The sequence below is a fragment of the Cinclus cinclus genome, chromosome Z, assembly GCF_963662255.1.
Source record: "Cinclus cinclus chromosome Z, bCinCin1.1, whole genome shotgun sequence".
Classification (NCBI taxonomy): Eukaryota; Metazoa; Chordata; class Aves; order Passeriformes; family Cinclidae; genus Cinclus; species Cinclus cinclus.
Window position 1 is genome coordinate 3,835,746 of NC_085084.1, and position 20,447 is coordinate 3,856,192.

Genomic DNA, 20,447 nt, shown 5'->3' on the forward strand with positions numbered 1-20,447 from the left:
AATAATCCTATTTTCAAGCTCTTGGAAGGGGCATCTGCACACACACATGGGCCAAGAGGTGTGTGCCCTCAATTAAAGAAAAGGTTGTGGAGGTCAGCAATAAAGGGGCTGTGGCGTACAAGGAAGGCCACTTAACCTGCCCCAAAACTGAGCAGATAAAGCAGAAAACAGCAATGCAAATCGCCACTCAGAAGAGCAGAAGAAATGACTCCACAAAATGGCTAAACTGAGGATCTTTGCTAAAATCATCTGCAACTTCATTCTGTGTCAAATCCCCTTTCAGCTCTTCAAATGTTTTAAGGCAGCAGTTGACAAGACTTGAACAGCATAAAATGTCACTAGAGTGGCACAGAGATTTCTCAGAATTCCTGTTCTATATATAAATGTGTGTATATATATATATACACACACGTAAAAATACATAGAATTTGCTGTTAGCAGGAGGAACTGGTGCTTTTTGCAGGGCTGTGTCAGAGCTGCTGGCTCTCAGCAGTGGAACAGCGCCTTCCAAACACCCGTGAAGTTTGGACTCCAAACACCCGTGGGGCTGGGCTCCTTCAGCACGTTTGATCTCCAAGTGGGAGAAAAGCGAGATTCGTTCCAGACTGTGATTTCCGCCCCCCTCCCCCACCCAGGTCTCTACTTAGCTCTCTTAAAATTCCAACACTTCTGGCGCATCCATGAGGAAACTGAGGCAGGCTGGAAGCACAGGGGAAATAAACACTAGGGACTCAAGGGCGTGCTTGCAAGAGCAAAGGAATCAAGCAGCTTGAAGCACAATTAACTGATTTTGGTTACGTTTAATACAGAAGTAAGAGTTTTCTGGCTGGTACACAGAGCAGGCCATTCACAGCCGCCTTTAAAAAAAGAAAGTCCGCTATTAAGAAGGTCCAAGATTTCAAGCTTGCGTTCTTGTGGCTGCATGTGGCAGTCGGGGTTGTGAGGGTGGCATTAGGGCACAAGTTTGTCGCGCTGCAGGAGACACGGGAGGGACCGAGTGTCCCCTGCACTGACAGGGCGCGGCCCCGCCCGTCGTGAGGGCAGCGCTGGCCACGCCCTTTTTCTGCTGGACACGCCCTTTTCCTGCTGGACACGCCCCCTTTCGCCTCTGAAACCGCCCCCTCGTCTGCGGCTCCGCCCCCAAGCGCCTCGCGCGCCTCTCTTTGGCCCTCGCGCCCACTGCGACCTCCCATTGGCTGGGGGAGTCGCCTCGTGCGCGCCGCGGCCTCCCATTGGCTGCGGCTGCCGCTGGTGTTGTTATTCCTGTTACTGCTCTAAGCGGGAGCGGCGCGGGTGGCACCTGTCACCTCTGCTCGCCTCCTGTCGCCTCCGGCCACCTTTTATCACTTTTTGTCACCTTTTATCGCCTCTTATCGCCTTTTATCAACTCCCGCCTCTCACTGCCATCTCTTTGCACCTCTTACTTCTTGCCGTCTCTTGTCCCCCGTCCCCGGTTACTTGCCGGAGCTCGCTCTCTGGGTCCCTGCCCGGGCCATGTCACTGCGCGGTGGCCGCGGGCTGGCGGCCATCTCCCCTCTGCCCTCCCCGGGCACAGCCGCGCTCACGCCGCTGTCACTGGATAGGGCTGACCCGGCGGTCCCGGACAGGTGACGGGGGTGGCCGGGGTGCCTTTGTCCGGGGCTCGTGCCAAAGGACGCTTTTTGGGATCCCTCCTTCAGCTCCTGCCCCCGCCTCGCCGGGGCAAGAAGGGGCACCCGGGCCACGGACACTGCCCCGTGTCACCGACACTTGTCCGCCCGCAGGTACCAGGACACCCCTCAGAGGGGACGCGGGGCGCTGCCCCTCCCGCGGCTGTGGCACACGCTGTCCCCGGAGCCGCTGGCCTCGGACTGCCCCGGGGACTCGGTGTCCTCGCAGCCCACGGATCCAGGTGAGGGACTGCGGCTGCTCCGCCCCACAGCCGTCCCCAACCGCTGCTGGCTCTGGGGTCGTGCCGAAGGTGTGGGAGGGGGGTCCGAGGGGCTCGAGGCTTTTTGGGGAGTGATGGGCAGGAGCCCGTGCCTGCGGTCCCTGGGGCTCAGCCAGGAGCCGCTCCGCTGGGGACCCTGCTCGGGGTGACGCGCAGCATTCCATGCGGGACCGCTGCTCCCGACGGCGCTGCCACCCGCCTGCTGGGGGCCTCCCTGCCCGGACCCATCCTGCCCGCTGTCCTGGGCTGCGGCCAGCTCCCCGATCCCCACACCGCGGCTATCCCTGTCCCTTGTTCCCGCAGCACTGGCACCGGACTCCCCCACACAGCAGAGCTCCGCAGCCGTGAGGGAAAAGTGAGTGGCCCCATCCCCGTGTCCCCCCGGGGACACCTCCTGGCCCTGGCCCTGGCCCTGGCCCTGGCCCTGGCCCTGCCTCTCCCGAGCAGCAGGGCTCGGTCTAAGCCCGGCTGTGTCCCCCAGTCTGTGTCTGGGAGGTGACAACCTGGGCTGCTTGGGCAGGGATGCGGATGCCATCCCCCCATAAAGCTCATCTCTGCTCTCCCCACAGCTTCCAGAAAATGATGCCGAACTCTGGGAGACGTCTCAAAGAGTAAGTGGAGGGGCTGTGTCCTTGCGGCAGGACACGAATGCTAGGCTGTCCCCGTGCTCAGGCTGTCCCTGTCCCAGACCCAAGAGCCAGGCTGTCCCCGTGCCCCTGCTGGGGTCCCACTCAGGCCATTGGTGTTCGTTCAGTACCTGCCCCAGGTTCCTCTGGGGAGCTGTGGCTGCCCCGGGGAGCTGTTACCCCACCCTGAGGACGTAGGGGACAGAGGTGACAGTGGCAGAGGGGTGGGACACAGCGCTTTCATTCCACCCTTTCCTTTCCCTCCTCTTGCAGCAGGAAGCTCCTTGGCCAGAGGATGCACTCCTTGCCGGTAGGTGCTGGAGGCTGTGCAGGATCCTGCCGAGTCCCCGGACGAGCAGGGACGAGGAAGATGGAGCCAGCAGCGGGGGCAGGGATCCCGCACCTGTGCAGCACCTCTCACCCCCTGGCTGTCCCACAGAAGTGTCAGCTGGAAGCCAGACCGGTCCTGAAGGACATCTCCCAGCTCCAGGTGCGCAGGGACAGAGTGCAGCAGCGCCAGACGGAGCCCGAGGATGAGGGGGCAGCGGGACCTGGGGGTCAGGGAGGGGGCAGAGGGGTGCTGATCCCGTGTCTTCCCCCGCTGCAGGAGGGCTTTGGCCCCAAAAAGCTGCAGAGGCCGGGCCGGCGGGACCGGCTGCCCGCCGGCCATGGGGCTGCCAGGAGGAACCTTCTTGCCCAGAGCCCTTCCCGCACACCAGAACTGCTGGTGAGAGACTGGAGGGTTCGGGAGGGCACCAAGAATGGCTGATCCTGCGGCTGGACGCGTTGGAGCTGCTGCCACAACCTCCCCATGGGTGGGGGCCTGCGGATGTGGGAGATGGGCGGGCTGGGAGGTCATTGGGACACCCTGACTGCAAGCCTGGAATGCACTGGGAGGTGGATGGAGCTTGGGTACGGGATCCATCCCTGCGTGGGGGTGGAAAGCAGCTGACAGGACTTGTCCCCTTCACCATCTCCTCTGCTTCTCCCCCAAGTCCCCCCAGCTGGTGCTCTGGCAGAGCGATGCCACCATGTGCCAGGGGATGGAGAATGGGCTGACCACGCCAGTGATGAAGAAGGAGGAGGCAAAGCTGGTATGTGGCAGCCTTTGGCATAGGATGGAGCCCCACAGTCCCCTCTCGGGGTCTCCAAAGGGGCCCAAGGTCCCTGAGGTGGGGGCTGGTTGGTGAGCAGCACCAGCCCTGCTGCTGGGGGCTCCCAACACCCCAGGCAGCAGCACGGGCTCTCCCCACAGCGTGCGGGGAAGCGCAGCCAGTGCCGGCAGCTCTTCCGCTCGTCCTGGCTGCCCGGCAGTGTCCCCAGGCCCGTCCTGAAGCGGGGACAGCCCTCGCACAGGGGCACCCCTGTCAAGGCTAAGAAGCAGAAGAGGGTGTCTGGCAGTCCTGACCAGGAGGCGTCGGTGCAGTTGGTGGGTGATGGGGAAGGGGAGGAGTGGGACCAGCCTGTCCAGCAGCACTGGGCCACGTCCCTGCTGTTCCAGAGCCTCTGATGTCATCTGGGGCTGTGTGTATCTCCACAGGGAGTGGGGCTGGAGCCTTCCAGATCCGCCCAGCTTGAGGAGATGGAGAAAGTGCTGGCCAGCGATGAGCAGGAGCTCATTGGGGACTTCTCCATGGTAGAGCCACGAGGATGGTTCAGGGCTGCATTATTGGGAACAGGGACCATCACTGGAGCCCTGCAAGAGCCCAAAGCCAGCTGGTGGCCCTTGGCTGGGGACACAGGGCTGTGACTGCCCAGCATGCAGTCCCTGCACTGGATAAAGAGCCCCATCACTGCTCCTCTGGGTCCATGCCAATGCCACGGCCACATGTATCTGCCCTTTCCCCTCCTGCGGGTGCAGAACTGACCACTGGGAGCTCCTGGGCTGGGGGGACAGGTGCCACCCCCAGGACGTGTCCCTAGGACAGGGATGACCCCGCATCCTCTCTCCTCCAGCCTCACCTCCTGCCGACGGTGGAAGGGAAGGACCCAAGCCTGAAGTACATCTCCCCTGGCACGGTAAGGGGACAGTGACCCTTTGCCAGGCCCCCCAAGGGGCTGCCTGCCTACTCCACCCCCCACCTGCCCCCGTGTGTCCCCCCTTGGTGACTTGTTCCCCCCGCAGCTGGTGGCAGTGCTGACGGGGCACTTCAGCAGCTTCCTCGAGAGCAGCATCGTGGTGGACTGCCGGTACCCCTACGAATACGAGGGGGGCCACATCACGGTCAGAACTCCACGCTCCCCCCGCCCTCTGTGCTCCTGGGACTGGGAGGAACGGGAGGAACCGCCACGAGGGGTTGAGCATAACGCCAGCAAGGGGTTCAGGATCGCCCGGGATTTGTTGAGTACCCTCTGAGAGATGAAGCAAAGATATAGAGCTCCCAGAGAGGAGTAAAGCAGCCTCACCAGAGGTACTCTGAGCCTCCAGAGAGCTTGAGCAGCCCCTCAGGAAGGGTACAGAGCTGCCCAGAGGGACAGAGCAGCCCCAAGGGGAGTGTCAAGACACTCCCTAAAAGGTTGATTCCCAGCTGGAAAGAGGAGCATGACAGTGGGGGAGGCTGTGGGGCAGCGTCCGTGGGTCCCTGCAGAAAATGAAATGGGAGGCAGAGTGGAGAAAGGTGCCTCGTGTGTCCGTCCCCAGGGTGCTGTCAACCTGCCGCTGCAGCGGGATGTGGAGGAATTCCTGCTGGAGCAGCCCAGTGTGGCGCTGGACAGCAGCAAGAGGGTGATCGTCATCTTCCACTGCGAGTTCTCTGTTGAAAGGGGCCCCAAAATGTGAGCGATGCCTCGGTGGGGGGAGGGCACTTTGGGGTCTGCCCGTCCCCCAGGCACGCCTGGATCCCCGCACGGGGCTGATCCCGTGGCCTTTCCCTGAGTCACAGGTGCAAGTTCCTGCGGGAGAGGGATCGGTCCTGCCACGAGTACCCGCAGCTGCAGTACCCTGAGCTCTACGTCTTGAACGGGGGGTACCGCGAGTTCTTCTTCCAGTTCCCGGTGAGTCCCCTCCCGGTGTCCCCTCGCTGGCAGGAGCTGAGGGGGGCGCACGGCAGTGGGGAGGGGCAGTTCTGGCTCTGAGCCCCTTCCCTGCAATGGGGCTGACGGAGCCGTGCGTTGCAGAGCCACTGCGAGCCCCGGGACTATCGGCCCATGGCGCACCCGGCGTTCAAGGAGGAGCTGCGCAAATTCCGCGGGCAGAGCCGGCGCGGCCGGCGGGAGCTCTTGGTCCGCGGGCGGGACCTGTGACCATCCATCCATCCATCCATCCATCCATCCATCCATCCATCCATCCATCCATCCATCCTTCCATCCATCCATGCATCCCACCGGGGAACAACTGTAGGAAGAGTTCCCTTGGCCAGGGATGTGCCTCGGCTTGCTCTTGTTTGTTAGGATGTGTTTGGGAAGGTATTTAGAGTTAAGATTGGTTTTGCGTTTGTTTATTGTTACAAATGGTTTTGTTTTGTTTTTTGCTATAAGTATTTTTTATTTATGGTCTTCCGTATTTTTTGTTTATTGTAAATACTTTATTGTTATTAATATTTTTGTGTTTGTCTGTTGCTAGGATGTTTTTTTAATTACAATGTCTGTTAATAAACTCCTATTGTAGGAGAACAAACCTGGCTCCTGAGCTGTCCCTGCCCACTCCAGGGCTCTGCAGTAGGAACGGAGGGGTGGGGGGACGGGCAGGCTGGGATGGAGGACTCTGGGGCTCTGGGGACAGGGACAGCTGCTGGCAGAGGACAGGGATAGGGTTTCCCTGGGCTGTGGTGGCTTCCCCACAGACAAGGTGGGTGGGGAAGGGGCAAGTGTTGGCCCCTTGGCTGCTGCTCCTGCAGGGTGGGGCGGCAGCAGTATGGCCCTGGACCCGCATGGGACCCTCTTTCCTGGACATGCTGGGCTTGGCAGGACCCCTGGGAAACTTGGGGCTGCTGTGGGACCCCCGCAGCCAGGACACTCTCTTTTCTCAGGAGGTCTCCTGAACTTTGCAGCATTCCCCTCTGAGCTGGGACACTCATTCCTCCCAGCAGGACTCCCAGAAAGTGTGGCAGCCCCCATTTGGGGGTTAGGGTTCATCAAGACACTCAGGAGCATTAATCCCTCATGTTCTGAGACCCTCCTGTAGTGATTAAGCCCCCATGTCCATGGGATCCCCAAGGTATTGACGCCCCTTGTGAGTGTGGCTGTGCTCATCAGGACCCCCAGGCCAGTAACACCTCATCCCTCTGCCTGGGACCCCCAAAGCCATGTCACCCTCATGAGAGGGGGGCGCTTCTGGTCTTTGCAGGACCCCCAGGGCTGTGGCAATAATTTTCTGGGGGACAGAGCTCTGTGGGATCCCCATGGCTGTGGGGTCTGGAAGGGGTGGGTGTCCTTAACACAAGGGTCCCCCATTCTGACCCTGGCAAGTGGCCACCCAGTGCCAAGTGCTTCAGTCATCCTTTCATCCTCCCCTCCACTTTCCCACATTCCTGATCCGCTCCCTAGAGGGGCTTTTCTATGCGCCCCCTTCCCCAGCCAGGTGACAGCGGCCTGGATATTTGTGTTGGGCCTTGCCTTTGCTTTGGTTTGGCCCTGCGAGAGAACCCAAAAAATATCCCCCAAATCCTCCTGGCTCCCCATTTGTGCCTCCTGGTTCCCACACCCGTGTCCTGCTCCCTCCCAAGCTGCCCATCAATAATCCTATTTTCAAGCTCTTGGAAGGGGCATCTGCACACACACATGGGCCAAGAGGTGTGTGCCCTCAATTAAAGAAAAGGTTGTGGAGGTCAGCAATAAAGGGGCTGTGGCGTACAAGGAAGGCCACTTAACCTGCCCCAAAACTGAGCAGATAAAGCAGAAAACAGCAATGCAAATCGCCACTCAGAAGAGCAGAAGAAATGACTCCACAAAATGGCTAAACTGAGGATCTTTGCTAAAATCATCTGCAACTTCATTCTGTGTCAAATCCCCTTTCAGCTCTTCAAATGTTTTAAGGCAGCAGTTGACAAGACTTGAACAGCATAAAATGTCACTAGAGTGGCACAGAGATTTCTCAGAATTCCTGTTCTATATATAAATGTGTGTATATATATATATACACACACGTAAAAATACATAGAATTTGCTGTTAGCAGGAGGAACTGGTGCTTTTTGCAGGGCTGTGTCAGAGCTGCTGGCTCTCAGCAGTGGAACAGCGCCTTCCAAACACCCGTGAAGTTTGGACTCCAAACACCCGTGGGGCTGGGCTCCTTCAGCACGTTTGATCTCCAAGTGGGAGAAAAGCGAGATTCGTTCCAGACTGTGATTTCCGCCCCCCTCCCCCACCCAGGTCTCTACTTAGCTCTCTTAAAATTCCAACACTTCTGGCGCATCCATGAGGAAACTGAGGCAGGCTGGAAGCACAGGGGAAATAAACACTAGGGACTCAAGGGCGTGCTTGCAAGAGCAAAGGAATCAAGCAGCTTGAAGCACAATTAACTGATTTTGGTTACGTTTAATACAGAAGTAAGAGTTTTCTGGCTGGTACACAGAGCAGGCCATTCACAGCCGCCTTTAAAAAAAGAAAGTCCGCTATTAAGAAGGTCCAAGATTTCAAGCTTGCGTTCTTGTGGCTGCATGTGGCAGTCGGGGTTGTGAGGGTGGCATTAGGGCACAAGTTTGTCGCGCTGCAGGAGACACGGGAGGGACCGAGTGTCCCCTGCACTGACAGGGCGCGGCCCCGCCCGTCGTGAGGGCAGCGCTGGCCACGCCCTTTTTCTGCTGAACACGCCCTTTTCCTGCTGGACACGCCCCCTTTCGCCTCTGAAACCGCCCCCTCGTCTGCGGCTCCGCCCCCAAGCGCCTCGCGCGCCTCTCTTTGGCCCTCGCGCCCACTGCGACCTCCCATTGGCTGGGGGAGTCGCCTCGTGCGCGCCGCGGCCTCCCATTGGCTGCGGCTGCCGCTGGTGTTGTTATTCCTGTTACTGCTCTAAGCGGGAGCGGCGCGGGTGGCACCTGTCACCTCTGCTCGCCTCCTGTCGCCTCCGGCCACCTTTTATCACTTTTTGTCACGTTTTATCGCCTCTTATCGCCTTTTATCAACTCCCGCCTCTCACTGCCATCTCTTTGCACCTCTTACTTCTTGCCGTCTCTTGTTCCCCGTCCCCGGTTACTTGCCGGAGCTCGCTCTCTCGGTCCCTGCCCGGGCCATGTCACTGCGCGGTGGCCGCGGGCTGGCGGCCATCTCCCCTCTGCCCTCCCCGGGCACAGCCGCGCTCACGCCGCTGTCACTGGATAGGGCTGACCCGGCGGTCCCGGACAGGTGACGGGGGTGGCCGGGGTGCCTTTGTCCGGGGCTCGTGCCAAAGGACGCTTTTTGGGATCCCTCCTTCAGCTCCTGCCCCCGCCTCGCCGGGCCAAGAAGGGGCACCCGGGCCACGGACACTGCCCCGTGTCACCGACACTTGTCCGCCCGCAGGTACCAGGACACCCCTCAGAGGGGACGCGGGGCGCTGCCCCTCCCACGGCTGTGGCACACGCTGTCCCCGGAGCCGCTGGCCTCGGACTGCCCCGGGGACTCGGTGTCCTCGCAGCCCACGGATCCAGGTGAGGGACTGCGGCTGCTCCGCCCCACAGCCGTCCCCAACCGCTGCTGGCTCTGGGGTCGTGCCGAAGGTGTGGGAGGGGGGTCCGAGGGGCTCGAGGCTTTTTGGGGAGTGATGGGCAGGAGCCCGTGCCTGCGGTCCCTGGGGCTCAGCCAGGAGCCGCTCCGCTGGGGACCCTGCTCGGGGTGACGCGCAGCATTCCATGCGGGACCGCTGCTCCCGACGGCGCTGCCACCCGCCTGCTGGGGGCCTCCCTGCCCGGACCCATCCTGCCCGCTGTCCTGGGCTGCGGCCAGCTCCCCGATCCCCACACCGCGGCTATCCCTGTCCCTTGTTCCCGCAGCACTGGCACCGGACTCCCCCACACAGCAGAGCTCCGCAGCCGTGAGGGAAAAGTGAGTGGCCCCATCCCCGTGTCCCCCCGGGGATACCTCCTGGCCCTGGCCCTGGCCCTGGCCCTGCCTCTCCCGAGCAGCAGGGCTCGGTCTAAGCCCGGCTGTGTCCCCCAGTCTGTGTCTGGGAGGTGACAACCTGGGCTGCTTGGGCAGGGATGCGGATGCCATCCCCCCATAAAGCTCATCTCTGCTCTCCCCACAGCTTCCAGAAAATGATGCCGAACTCTGGGAGACGTCTCAAAGAGTAAGTGGAGGGGCTGTGTCCTTGCGGCAGGACACGAATGCTAGGCTGTCCCCGTGCTCAGGCTGTCCCTGTCCCAGACCCAACAGCCAGGCTGTCCCCGTGCCCCTGCTGGGGTCCCACTCAGGCCATTGGTGTTCGTTCAGTACCTGCCCCAGGTTCCTTTGGGGAGCTGTGGCTGCCCCGGGGAGCTGTTCCCCCACCCTGAGGACGTAGGGGACAGAGGTGACAGTGGCTGAGGGGTGGGACACAGCGCTTTCATTCCATCCTTTCCTTTCCCTCCTCTTGCAGCTGGAAGCTCCTTGGCCAGAGGATGCACTCCTTGCCGGTAGGTGCTGGAGGCTGTGCAGGATCCTGCCGAGTCCCCGGACGAGCAGGGACGAGGAAGATGGAGCCAGCAGCGGGGGCAGGGATCCCGCACCTGTGCAGCACCTCTCACCCCCTGGCTGTCCCACAGAAGTGTCAGCTGGAAGCCAGACCGGTCCTGAAGGACATCTCCCAGCTCCAGGTGCGCAGGGACAGAGTGCAGCAGCGCCAGACGGAGCCCGAGGATGAGGGGGCAGCGGGACCTGGGGGTCAGGGAGGGGGCAGAGGGGTGCTGATCCCGTGTCTTCCCCCGCTGCAGGAGGGCTTTGGCCCCAAAAAGCTGCAGAGGCCGGGCCAGCGGGACCGGCTGCCCGCCGGCCATGGGGCTGCCAGGAGGAACCTTCTTGCCCAGAGCCCTTCCCGCACACCAGAACTGCTGGTGAGAGACTGGAGGGTTCGGGAGGGCACCAAGAATGGCTGATCCTGCGGCTGGACGCGTTGGAGCTGCTGCCACAACCTCCCCATGGGTGGGGGCCTGCGGATGTGGGAGATGGGCGGGCTGGGAGGTCATTGGGACACCCTGACTGCAAGCCTGGAATGCACTGGGAGGTGGATGGAGCTTGGGTACGGGATCCATCCCTGCCTGGGGGTGGAAAGCAGCTGACAGGACTTGTCCCCTTCACCATCTCCTCTGCTTCTCCCCCAAGTCCCCCCAGCTGGTGCTCTGGCAGAGCGATGCCACCATGTGCCAGGGGATGGAGAACGGGCTGACCACGCCAGTGATGAAGAAGGAGGAGGCAAAGCTGGTATGTGGCAGCCTTTGGCATAGGATGGAGCCCCACAGTCCCCTCTCGGGGTCTCCAAAGGGGCCCAAGGTCCCTGAGGTGGGGGCTGGTTGGTGAGCAGCACCAGCCCTGCTGCTGGGGGCTCCCAACACCCCAGGCAGCAGCACGGGCTCTCCCCACAGCGTGCGGGGAAGCGCAGCCAGTGCCGGCAGCTCTTCCGCTCGTCCTGGCTGCCCGGCAGTGTCCCCAGGCCCGTCCTGAAGCGGGGACAGCCCTCGCACAGGGGCACCCCTGTCAAGGCTAAGAAGCAGAAGAGGGTGTCTGGCAGTCCTGACCAGGAGGCGTCGGTGCAGTTGGTGGGTGATGGGGAAGGGGAGGAGTGGGACCAGCCTGTCCAGCAGCACTGGGCCACGTCCCTGCTGTTCCAGAGCCTCTGATGTCATCTGGGGCTGTGTGTGTCTCCACAGGGAGTGGGGCTGGAGCCTTCCAGATCCGCCGAGCTTGAGGAGATGGAGAAAGTGCTGGCCAGCGATGAGCAGGAGCTCATTGGGGACTTCTCCATGGTAGAGCCACGAGGATGGGGCAGGGCTGCATTATTGGGAACAGGGACCATCACTGGAGCCCTGCAAGAGCCCAAAGCCAGCTGGTGGCCCTTGGCTGGGGACACAGGGCTGTGACTTCCCAGCATGCAGTCCCTGCACTGGATAAAGAGCCCCATCACTGCTCCTCTGGGTCCATGCCAATGCCACGGCCACATGTATCTGCCCTTTCCCCTCCTGCGGGTGCAGAACTGACCACTGGGAGCTCCTGGGCTGGGGGGACAGGTGCCACCCCCAGGACGTGTCCCTAGGACAGGGATGACCCCGCATCCTCTCTCCTCCAGCCTCACCTCCTGCCGACGGTGGAAGGGAAGGACCCAAGCCTGAAGTACATCTCCCCTGGCACGGTAAGGGGACAGTGACCCTTTGCCAGGCCCCCCAAGGGGCTGCCTGCCTATTCCACCCCCCACCTGCCCCCGTGTGTCCCCCCTTGGTGACTTGTTCCCCCCGCAGCTGGTGGCAGTGCTGACGGGGCACTTCAGCAGCTTCCTCGAGAGCAGCATCGTGGTGGACTGCCGGTACCCCTACGAATACGAGGGGGGCCACATCACGGTCAGAACTCCACGCTCCCCCCGCCCTCTGTGCTCCTGGGACTGGGAGGAACGGGAGGAACCGCCACGAGGGGTTGAGCATAACGCCAGCAAGGGGTTCAGGATCGCCCGGGATTTGTTGAGTACCCTCTGAGAGATGAAGCAAAGATATAGAGCTCCCAGAGAGGAGTAAAGCAGCCTCACCAGAGGTACTCTGAGCCTCCAGAGAGCTTGAGCAGCCCCTCAGGAAGGGTACAGAGCTGCCCAGAGGGACAGAGCAGCCCCAAGGGGAGTGTCAAGACACTCCCTAAAAGGTTGATTCCCAGCTGGAAAGAGGAGTATGACAGTGGGGGAGGCTGTGGGGCAGCGTCCGTGGGTCCCTGCAGAAAATGAAATGGGAGGCAGAGTGGAGAAAGGTGCCTCGTGTGTCCGTCCCCAGGGTGCTGTCAACCTGCCGCTGCAGCGGGATGTGGAGGAATTCCTGCTGGAGCAGCCCAGTGTGGCGCTGGACAGCAGCAAGAGGGTGATCGTCATCTTCCACTGCGAGTTCTCTGTTGAAAGGGGCCCCAAAATGTGAGCGATGCCTCGGTGGGGGGAGGGCACTTTGGGGTCTGCCCGTCCCCCAGGCACGCCTGGATCCCCGCACGGGGCTGATCCCGTGGCCTTTCCCTGAGTCACAGGTGCAAGTTCCTGCGGGAGAGGGATCGGTCCTGCCACGAGTACCCGCAGCTGCAGTACCCTGAGCTCTACGTCTTGAACGGGGGGTACCGCGAGTTCTTCTTCCAGTTCCCGGTGAGTCCCCTCCCGGTGTCCCCTCGCTGGCAGGAGCTGAGGGGGGCGCACGGCAGTGGGGAGGGGCAGTTCTGGCTCTGAGCCCCTTCCCTGCAATGGGGCTGATGGAGCCGTGCGTTGCAGAGCCACTGCGAGCCCCGGGACTATCGGCCCATGGCGCACCCGGCGTTCAAGGAGGAGCTGCGCAAATTCCGCGGGCAGAGCCGGCGCGGCCGGCGGGAGCTCTTGGTCCGCGGGCGGGACCTGTGACCATCCATCCATCCATCCATCCATCCATCCATCCATCCATCCATCCATCCATCCTTCCATCCATCCATGCATCCCACCGGGGAACAACTGTAGGAAGAGTTCCCTTGGCCAGGGATGCGCCTCGGCTTGCTCGTTTGTTAGGATGTGTTTGGGAAGGTATTTAGAGTTAAGATTGGTTTTGCGTTTGTTTATTGTTACAAATGGTTTTGTTTTGTTTTTTGCTATAAGTATTTTTTATTTATGGTCTTCCATATCTTTTGTTTATTGTAAATACTTTATTGTTATTAATATTTTTGTGTTTGTCTGTTGCTAGGATCGTTTGTTAATTACAATGTCTGTTAATAAACTCCTATTGTAGGAGAACAAACCTGGCTCCTGAGCTGTCCCTGCCCACACCAGGGCTCTGCAATAGGAACGGAGGGGTGGGGGGACGGGCAGGCTGGGATGGAGGACTCTGGGGCTCTGGGGACAGGGACAGCTGCTGGCAGAGGACAGGGATAGGGTTTCCCTGGGCTGTGGTGGCTTCCCCGCAGACAAGGTGGGTGGGGAAGAGGCAAGTGTTGGCCCCTTGGCTGCTGCTCCTGCAGGGTGGGGCGGCAGCAGTATGGCCCTGGACCCGCATGGGACCTTCTTTCCTGGACATGCTGGGCTTGGCAGGACCCCTGGGAAACTTGGGGCTGCTGTGGGACCCCCGCAACCAGGACACTCTCTTTTCTCAGGAGGTCCCCTGAACTTTGCAGCATTCCCCTCTGAGCTGGGACACTCATTCCTCCCAGCAGGACTCCCAGAAAGTGTGGCAGCCCCCATTTGGGGGTTAGGGTTCATCAAGACACTCAGGAGCATTAATCCCTCATGTTCTGAGACCCTCCTGTAGTGATTAAGCCCCCTGTCCATGGGATCCCCAAGGTATTGACGCCCCTTGTGAGTGTGGCTGTGCTCATCAGGACCCCCAGGCCAGTAACACCTCATCCCTCTGCCTGGGACCCCCAAAGCCATGTCACCCTCATGAGAGGGGGGCGCTTCTGGTCTTTGCAGGACCCCCAGGGCTGTGGCAATAATTTTCTGGGGGACAGAGCTCTGTGGGATCCCCATGGCTGTGGGGTCTGGAAGGGGTGGGTGTCCTTAACACAAGGGTCCCCCATTCTGACCCTGGCAAGTGGCCACCCAGTGCCAAGTGCTTCAGTCATCCTTCCATCCTCCCCTCCACCTTCCCACATTCCTGATCCGCTCCCTAGAGGGGCTTTTCTATGCGCCCCCTTCCCCAGGCAGGTGACAGTGGCCTGGATATTTGTGTTGGGCCTTGCCTTTGCTTTGGTTTGGCCCCGCGAGAGAACCCAAAAAATATCCCCCAAATCCTCCTGGCTCCCCGTTTGTGCCTCCTGGTCCCCACACCCGTGTCCTGCTCCCTCCCAAGCTGCCCATCAATAATCCTATTTTCAAGCTGTTGGAAGGGGCATCTGCACACACACATGGGCCAAGAGGTGTGCCCTCAATTAAAGAAAAGGTTGTGGAGGTCAGCAATAAAGGGGCTGTGGCATACAAGGAAGGCCACTTAACCTGCCCCAAAACTGAGCAGATAAAGCAGAAAACAGCAATGCAAATCACCACTCAGAAGAGCAGAAGAAATGACTCCACAAAATGGCTAAACTGAGGATCTTTGCTAAAATCATCTGCAACTTCATTCTGTGTCAAATCCCCTTTCAGCTCTTCAAATGCTTTAAGGCAGCAGTTGACAATACTTGAACAGCATAAAATGTCACTAGAGTGGCACAGAGCTTTCTCAGAATTCCTGTTCTATATATAAATGTGTGTATATGTATATATATATATATATATATATACACACACAGATAAAAATACATAGAATTTGCTGTTAGCAGGAGGAACTGGTGCTTTTTGCAGGGCTGTGTCAGAGCTGCTGGCTCTCAGCAGTGGAACAGCGCCTTCCAAACACCCGTGAAGTTTGGACTCCAAACACCCGTGGGGCTGGGCTCCTTCGGCACGTTTGATCTCCAAGTGGGAGAAAAGCGAGATTAGTTCCAGACTGTGATTTCCGCCCCCCCCGCCCCCCCCCACCCAGGTCTCTACTTAGCTCTCTTAAAATTCCAACACTTCTGGCGCATCCATGAGGAAACTGAGGCAGGCTGGAAGCACAGGGGAAATAAACACTAGGGACTCAAGGGCGTGCTTGCAAGAGCAAAGGAATCAAGCAGCTTTAAGCACAATTAACTGATTTTGGTTACGTTTAATACAGAAATAAGAGTTTTCTGGCTGGTACACAGAGCAGGCCATTCACAGCCGCCTTTAAAAAAAGAAAGTCCGCTATTAAGAAGGTCCAAGATTTCAAGCTTGCGTTCTTGTGGCTGCATGTGGCAGTCGGGGTTGTGAGGGTGGCATTAGGGCACAAGTTTGTCGCGCTGCAGGAGACACGGGAGGGACCGAGTGTCCCCTGCACTGACAGGGCGCGGCCCCGCCCGTCGTGAGGGCAGCGCTGGCCACGCCCTATTTCTGCTGGACACGCCCCCTTCCGCCTCTGAAACCGCCCCCTCGTCTGCGGCTCCGCCCCCAAGCGCCTCGCGCGCCTCTCTTTGGCCCTCGCGCCCACTGCGACCTCCCATTGGCTGGGGGAGTCGCCTCGTGCGCGCCGCGGCCTCCCATTGGCTGCGGCTGCCGCTGGTGTTGTTATTCCTGTTACTGCTCTAAGCGGGAGCGGCGCGGGTGGCACCTGTCACCTCTGCTCGCCTCCTGTCGCCTCCGGCCACCTTTTATCACTTTTTGTCACCTTTTATCGCCTCTTATCGCCTTTTATCAACTCCCGCCTCTCACTGCCATCTCTTTGCACCTCTTACTTCTTGCCGTCTCTTGTCCCCCGTCCCCGGTTACTTGCCGGAGCTCGCTCTCTCGGTCCCTGCCCGGGCCATGTCACTGCGCGGTGGCCGCGGGCTGGCGGCCATCTCCCCTCTGCCCTCCCCGGGCACAGCCGCGCTCACGCCGCTGTCACTGGATAGGGCTGACCCGGCGGTCCCGGACAGGTGACGGGGGTGGCCGGGGTGCCTTTGTCCGGGGCTCGTGCCAAAGGACGATTTTTGGGATCCCTTCTTCAGCTCCTGCCCCCGCCTCGCCGGGCCAAGAAGGGGCACCCGGGCCACGGACACTGCCCCGTGTCACCGACACTTGTCCGCCCGCAGGTACCAGGACACCCCTCAGAGGGGACGCGGGGCGCTGCCCCTCCCACGGCTGTGGCACACGCTGTCCCCGGAGCCGCTGGCCTCGGACTGCCCCGGGGACTCGGTGTCCTCGCAGCCCACGGATCCAGGTGAGGGACTGCGGCTGCTCCGCCCCACAGCCGTCCCCAACCGCTGCTGGCTCTGGGGTCGTGCCGAAGGTGTGGGAGGGGGGTCCGAGGGGCTCGAGGCTTTTTGGGGAGTGATGGGCAGGAGCCCGTGCCTGCGGTCCCTGGGGCTCGGCCAGGAGCCGCTCCGCTGGGGACCCTGCTCGGGGTGACGCGCAGCATTCCATGCGGGACCGCTGCTCCCGACGGCGCTGCCACCCGCCTGCTGGGGGCCTCCCTGCACGGACCCATCCTGCCCGGTGTCCTGGGCTGCGGCCAGCTCCCCGATCCCCACACCGCGGCTATCCCTGTCCCTTGTTCCCGCAGCACTGGCACCGGACTCCCCCACACAGCAGAGCTCCGCAGCCGTGAGGGAAAAGTGAGTGGCCCCATCCCCGTGTCCCCCGGGGACACCTCCTGGCCCTGGCCCTGGCCCTGGCCCTGCCTCTCCTGAGCAGCAGGGCTCGGTCTAAGCCCGGCTGTGTCCCCCAGTCTGTGTCTGGGAGGTGACAACCTGGGCTGCTTGGGCAGGGATGCGGATGCCATCCCCCCATAAAGCTCATCTCTGCTCTCCCCACAGCTTCCAGAAAATGATGCCGAACTCTGGGAGACGTCTCAAAGAGTAAGTGGAGGGGCTGTGTCCTTGCGGCAGGACACGAATGCTAGGCTGTCCCCGTGCTCAGGCTGTCCCTGTCCCAGACCCAAGAGCCAGGCTGTCCCCGTGCCCCTGCTGGGGTCCCACCCACTCAGGCCATTGGTGTTCGTTCAGTACCTGCCCCAGGTTCCTTTGGGGAGCTGTGGCTGCCCCGGGGAGCTGTTACCCCACCCTGAGGACGTAGAGGACAGAGGTGACAGTGGCAGAGGGCTGGGACACAGCGCTTTCATTCCACCCTTTCCTTTCCCTCCTCTTGCAGCAGGAAGCTCCTTGGCCCGAGGATGCACTCCTTGCCGGTAGGTGCTGGAGGCTGTGCAGGATCCTGCCGAGTCCCGGGACGAGCAGGGACGAGGAAGATGGAGCCAGCAGCGGGGGCAGGGATCCCCCACCTGTGCAGCACCTCTCACCCCCTGGCTGTCCCACAGAAGTGTCAGCTGGAAGCCAGACCGGTCCTGAAGGACATCTCCCAGCTCCAGGTGCGCAGGGACAGAGTGCAGCAGCGCCAGACGGAGCCCGAGGATGAGGGGGCAGCGGGACCTGGGGGTCAGGGAGGGGGCAGAGGGGTGCTGATCCCGTGTCTTCCCCCGCTGCAGGAGGGCTTTGGCCCCAAAAAGCTGCAGAGGCCGGGCCAGCGGGACCGGCTGCCCGCCGGCCATGGGGCTGCCAGGAGGAACCTTCTTGCCAAGAGCCCTTCCCGCACACCAGAACTGCTGGTGAGAGACTGGAGGGCTCGGGAGGGCACCAAGAATGGCTGATCCTGCGGCTGGACGCGTTGGAGCTGCCTCCACAACCTCCCCATGGGTGGGGGCCTGCGGATGTGGGAGATGGGCGGGCTGGGAGGTCATTGGGACACCCTGACTGCAAGCCTGGAATGCACTGGGAGGTGGATGGAGCTTGGGTACGGGATCCATCCCTGCCTGGGGGTGGAAAGCAGCTGACAGGACTTGTCCCCTTCACCATCTCCTCTGCTTCTCCCCCAAGTCCCCCCAGCTGGTGCTCTGGCAGAGCGATGCCACCATGTGCCAGGGGATGGAGAACGGGCTGACCACGCCAGTGATGAAGAAGGAGGAGGCAAAGCTGGTATGTGGCAGCCTTTGGCATAGGATGGAGCCCCACAGTCCCCTCTCGGGGTCTCCAAAGGGGCCCAAGGTCCCTGAGGTGGGGGCTGGTTGGTGAGCAGCACCAGCCCTGCTGCTGGGGGCTCCCAACACCCCAGGCAGCAGCACGGGCTCTCCCCACAGCGTGCGGGGAAGCGCAGCCAGTGCCGGCAGCTCTTCCGCTCGTCCTGGCTGCCCGGCAGTGTCCCCAGGCCCGTCCTGAAGCGGGGACAGCCCTCGCACAGGGGCACCCCTGTCAAGGCTAAGAAGCAGAAGAGGGTGTCTGGCAGTCCTGACCAGGAGGCGTCGGTGCAGTTGGTGGGTGATGGGGAAGGGGAGGAGTGGGACCAGCCTGTCCAGCAGCACTGGGCCACGTCCCTGCTGTTCCAGAGCCTCTGATGTCATCTGGGGCTGTGTGTGTCTCCACAGGGAGTGGGGCTGGAGCCTTCCAGATCCGCCCAGCTTGAGGAGATGGAGAAAGTGCTGGCCAGCGATGAGCAGGAGCTCATTGGGGACTTCTCCATGGTAGAGCCACGAGGATGGGGCAGGGCTGCATTATTGGGAACAGGGACCATCACTGGAGCCCTGCAAGAGCCCAAAGCCAGCTGGTGGCCCTTGGCTGGGGACACAGGGCTGTGACTTCCCAGCATGCAGTCCCTGCACTGGATAAAGAGCCCCATCACTGCTCCTCTGGGTCCATGCCAATGCCACGGCCACATGTATCTGCCCTTTCCCCTCCTGCGGGTGCAGAACTGACCACTGGGAGCTCCTGGGCTGGGGGGACAGGTGCCACCCCCAGGACGTGTCCCTAGGACAGGGATGACCCCGCATCCTCTCTCCTCCAGCCTCACCTCCTGCCGACGGTGGAAGGGAAGGACCCAAGCCTGAAGTACATCTCCCCTGGCACGGTAAGGGGACAGTGACCCTTTGCCAGGCCCCCCAAGGGGCTGCCTGCCTATTCCACCCCCCACCTGCCCCCGTGTGTCCCCCCTTGGTGACTTGTTCCCCCCGCAGCTGGTGGCAGGGCTGACGGGGCACTTCAGCAGCTTCCTCGAGAGCAGCATCGTGGTGGACTGCCGGTACCCCTACGAATACGAGGGGGGCCACATCACGGTCAGAACTCCACGCTCCCCCCGCCCTCTGTGCTCCTGGGACTGGGAGGAACGGGAGGAACCGCCACGAGGGGTTGAGCATAACGCCAGCAAGGGGTTCAGGATCGCCCGGGATTTGTTGAGTACCCTCTGAGAGATGAAGCAAAGATATAGAGCTCCCAGAGAGGAGTAAAGCAGCCTCACCAGAGGTACTCTGAGCCTCCAGAGAGCTTGAGCAGCCCCTCAGGAAGGGTACAGAGCTGCCCAGAGGGACAGAGCAGCCCCAAGGGGAGTGTCAAGACACTCCCTAAAAGGTTGATTCCCAGCTGGAAAGAGGAGTATGACAGTGGGGGAGGCTGTGGGGCAGCGTCCGTGGGTCCCTGCAGAAAATGAAATGGGAGGCAGAGTGGAGAAAGGTGCCTCGTGTGTCCGTCCCCAGGGTGCTGTCAACCTGCCGCTGCAGCGGGATGTGGAGGAATTCCTGCTGGAGCAGCCCAGTGTGGCGCTGGACAGCAGCAAGAGGGTGATCGTCATCTTCCACTGCGAGTTCTCTGTTGAAAGGGGCCCCAAAATGTGAGCGATGCCTCGGTGGGGGGAGGGCACTTTGGGGTCTGCCCGTCCCCCAGGCACGCCTGGATGCCCGCACGGGGCTGATCCCGTGGCCTTTCCCTGAGTCACAGGTGCAAGTTCCTGCGGGAGAGGGATCGGTCCTGCCACGAGTACCCGCAGCTGCAGTACCCTGAGCTCTACGTCTTGAACGGGGGGTACCGCGAGTTCTTCTTCCAGTTCCCGGTGAGTCCCCTCCCGGTGTCCCCTCGCTGGCAGGAGCTGAGGGGGGCGCACGGCAGTGGGGAGGGGCAGTTCTGGCTCTGAGCCCCTTCCCTGCAATGGGGCTGACGGAGCCGTGCGTTGCAGAGCCACTGCGAGCCCCGGGACTATCGGCCCATGGCGCACCCGGCGTTCAAGGAGGAGCTGCGCAAATTCCGCGGGCAGAGCCGGCGCGGCCGGCGGGAGCTCTTGGTCCGCGGGCGGGACCTGTGACCATCCATCCATCCATCCATCCATCCATCCATCCATCCATCCATCCTTCCATCCATCCATGCATCCCACCGGGGAACAACTGTAGGAAGAGTTCCCTTGGCCAGGGATGCGCCTCGGCTTGCTCGTTTGTTAGGATGTGTTTGGGAAGGTATTTAGAGTTAAGATTGGTTTTGCGTTTGTTTATTGTTACAAATGGTTTTGTTTTGTTTTTTGCTA

The 20,447-nt window shown here is 61.2% G+C and overlaps 2 protein-coding genes and 1 pseudogene across 2 annotated transcripts; all 3 read left to right on the forward strand.

Moving 5' to 3' along the window:
• Nucleotides 1-1,494: 1,494 nt before the first annotated feature.
• On the forward strand, nucleotides 1,495-5,799 carry LOC134056662 (M-phase inducer phosphatase 2-like). Its single transcript, XM_062513520.1, has 13 exons — nucleotides 1,495-1,607; nucleotides 1,764-2,075; nucleotides 2,500-2,541; nucleotides 2,830-2,866; nucleotides 3,164-3,283; nucleotides 3,579-3,650; nucleotides 3,812-4,021; nucleotides 4,097-4,192; nucleotides 4,513-4,575; nucleotides 4,682-4,780; nucleotides 5,198-5,331; nucleotides 5,439-5,550; nucleotides 5,674-5,799. The coding sequence occupies exons 1-13, from the start codon at nucleotides 1,495-1,497 to the stop codon at nucleotides 5,797-5,799; spliced, it is 1,536 nt and encodes a 511-aa protein (XP_062369504.1).
• A 5,005-nt stretch (nucleotides 5,800-10,804) lies between these two features.
• LOC134056663 (M-phase inducer phosphatase 2-like) lies at nucleotides 10,805-13,016 on the forward strand. Its single transcript, XM_062513521.1, has 8 exons — nucleotides 10,805-10,858; nucleotides 11,029-11,202; nucleotides 11,314-11,409; nucleotides 11,730-11,792; nucleotides 11,899-11,997; nucleotides 12,415-12,548; nucleotides 12,656-12,767; nucleotides 12,891-13,016. Exons 1-8 carry the CDS (start codon nucleotides 10,805-10,807, stop codon nucleotides 13,014-13,016), a joined length of 858 nt encoding a protein of 285 aa, XP_062369505.1.
• Nucleotides 13,017-15,935: 2,919 nt separating this feature from the next.
• Nucleotides 15,936-20,231, forward strand: LOC134056674 (M-phase inducer phosphatase 2-like; annotated as a pseudogene).
• The last annotated feature ends 216 nt before the right edge of the window (nucleotides 20,232-20,447 follow it).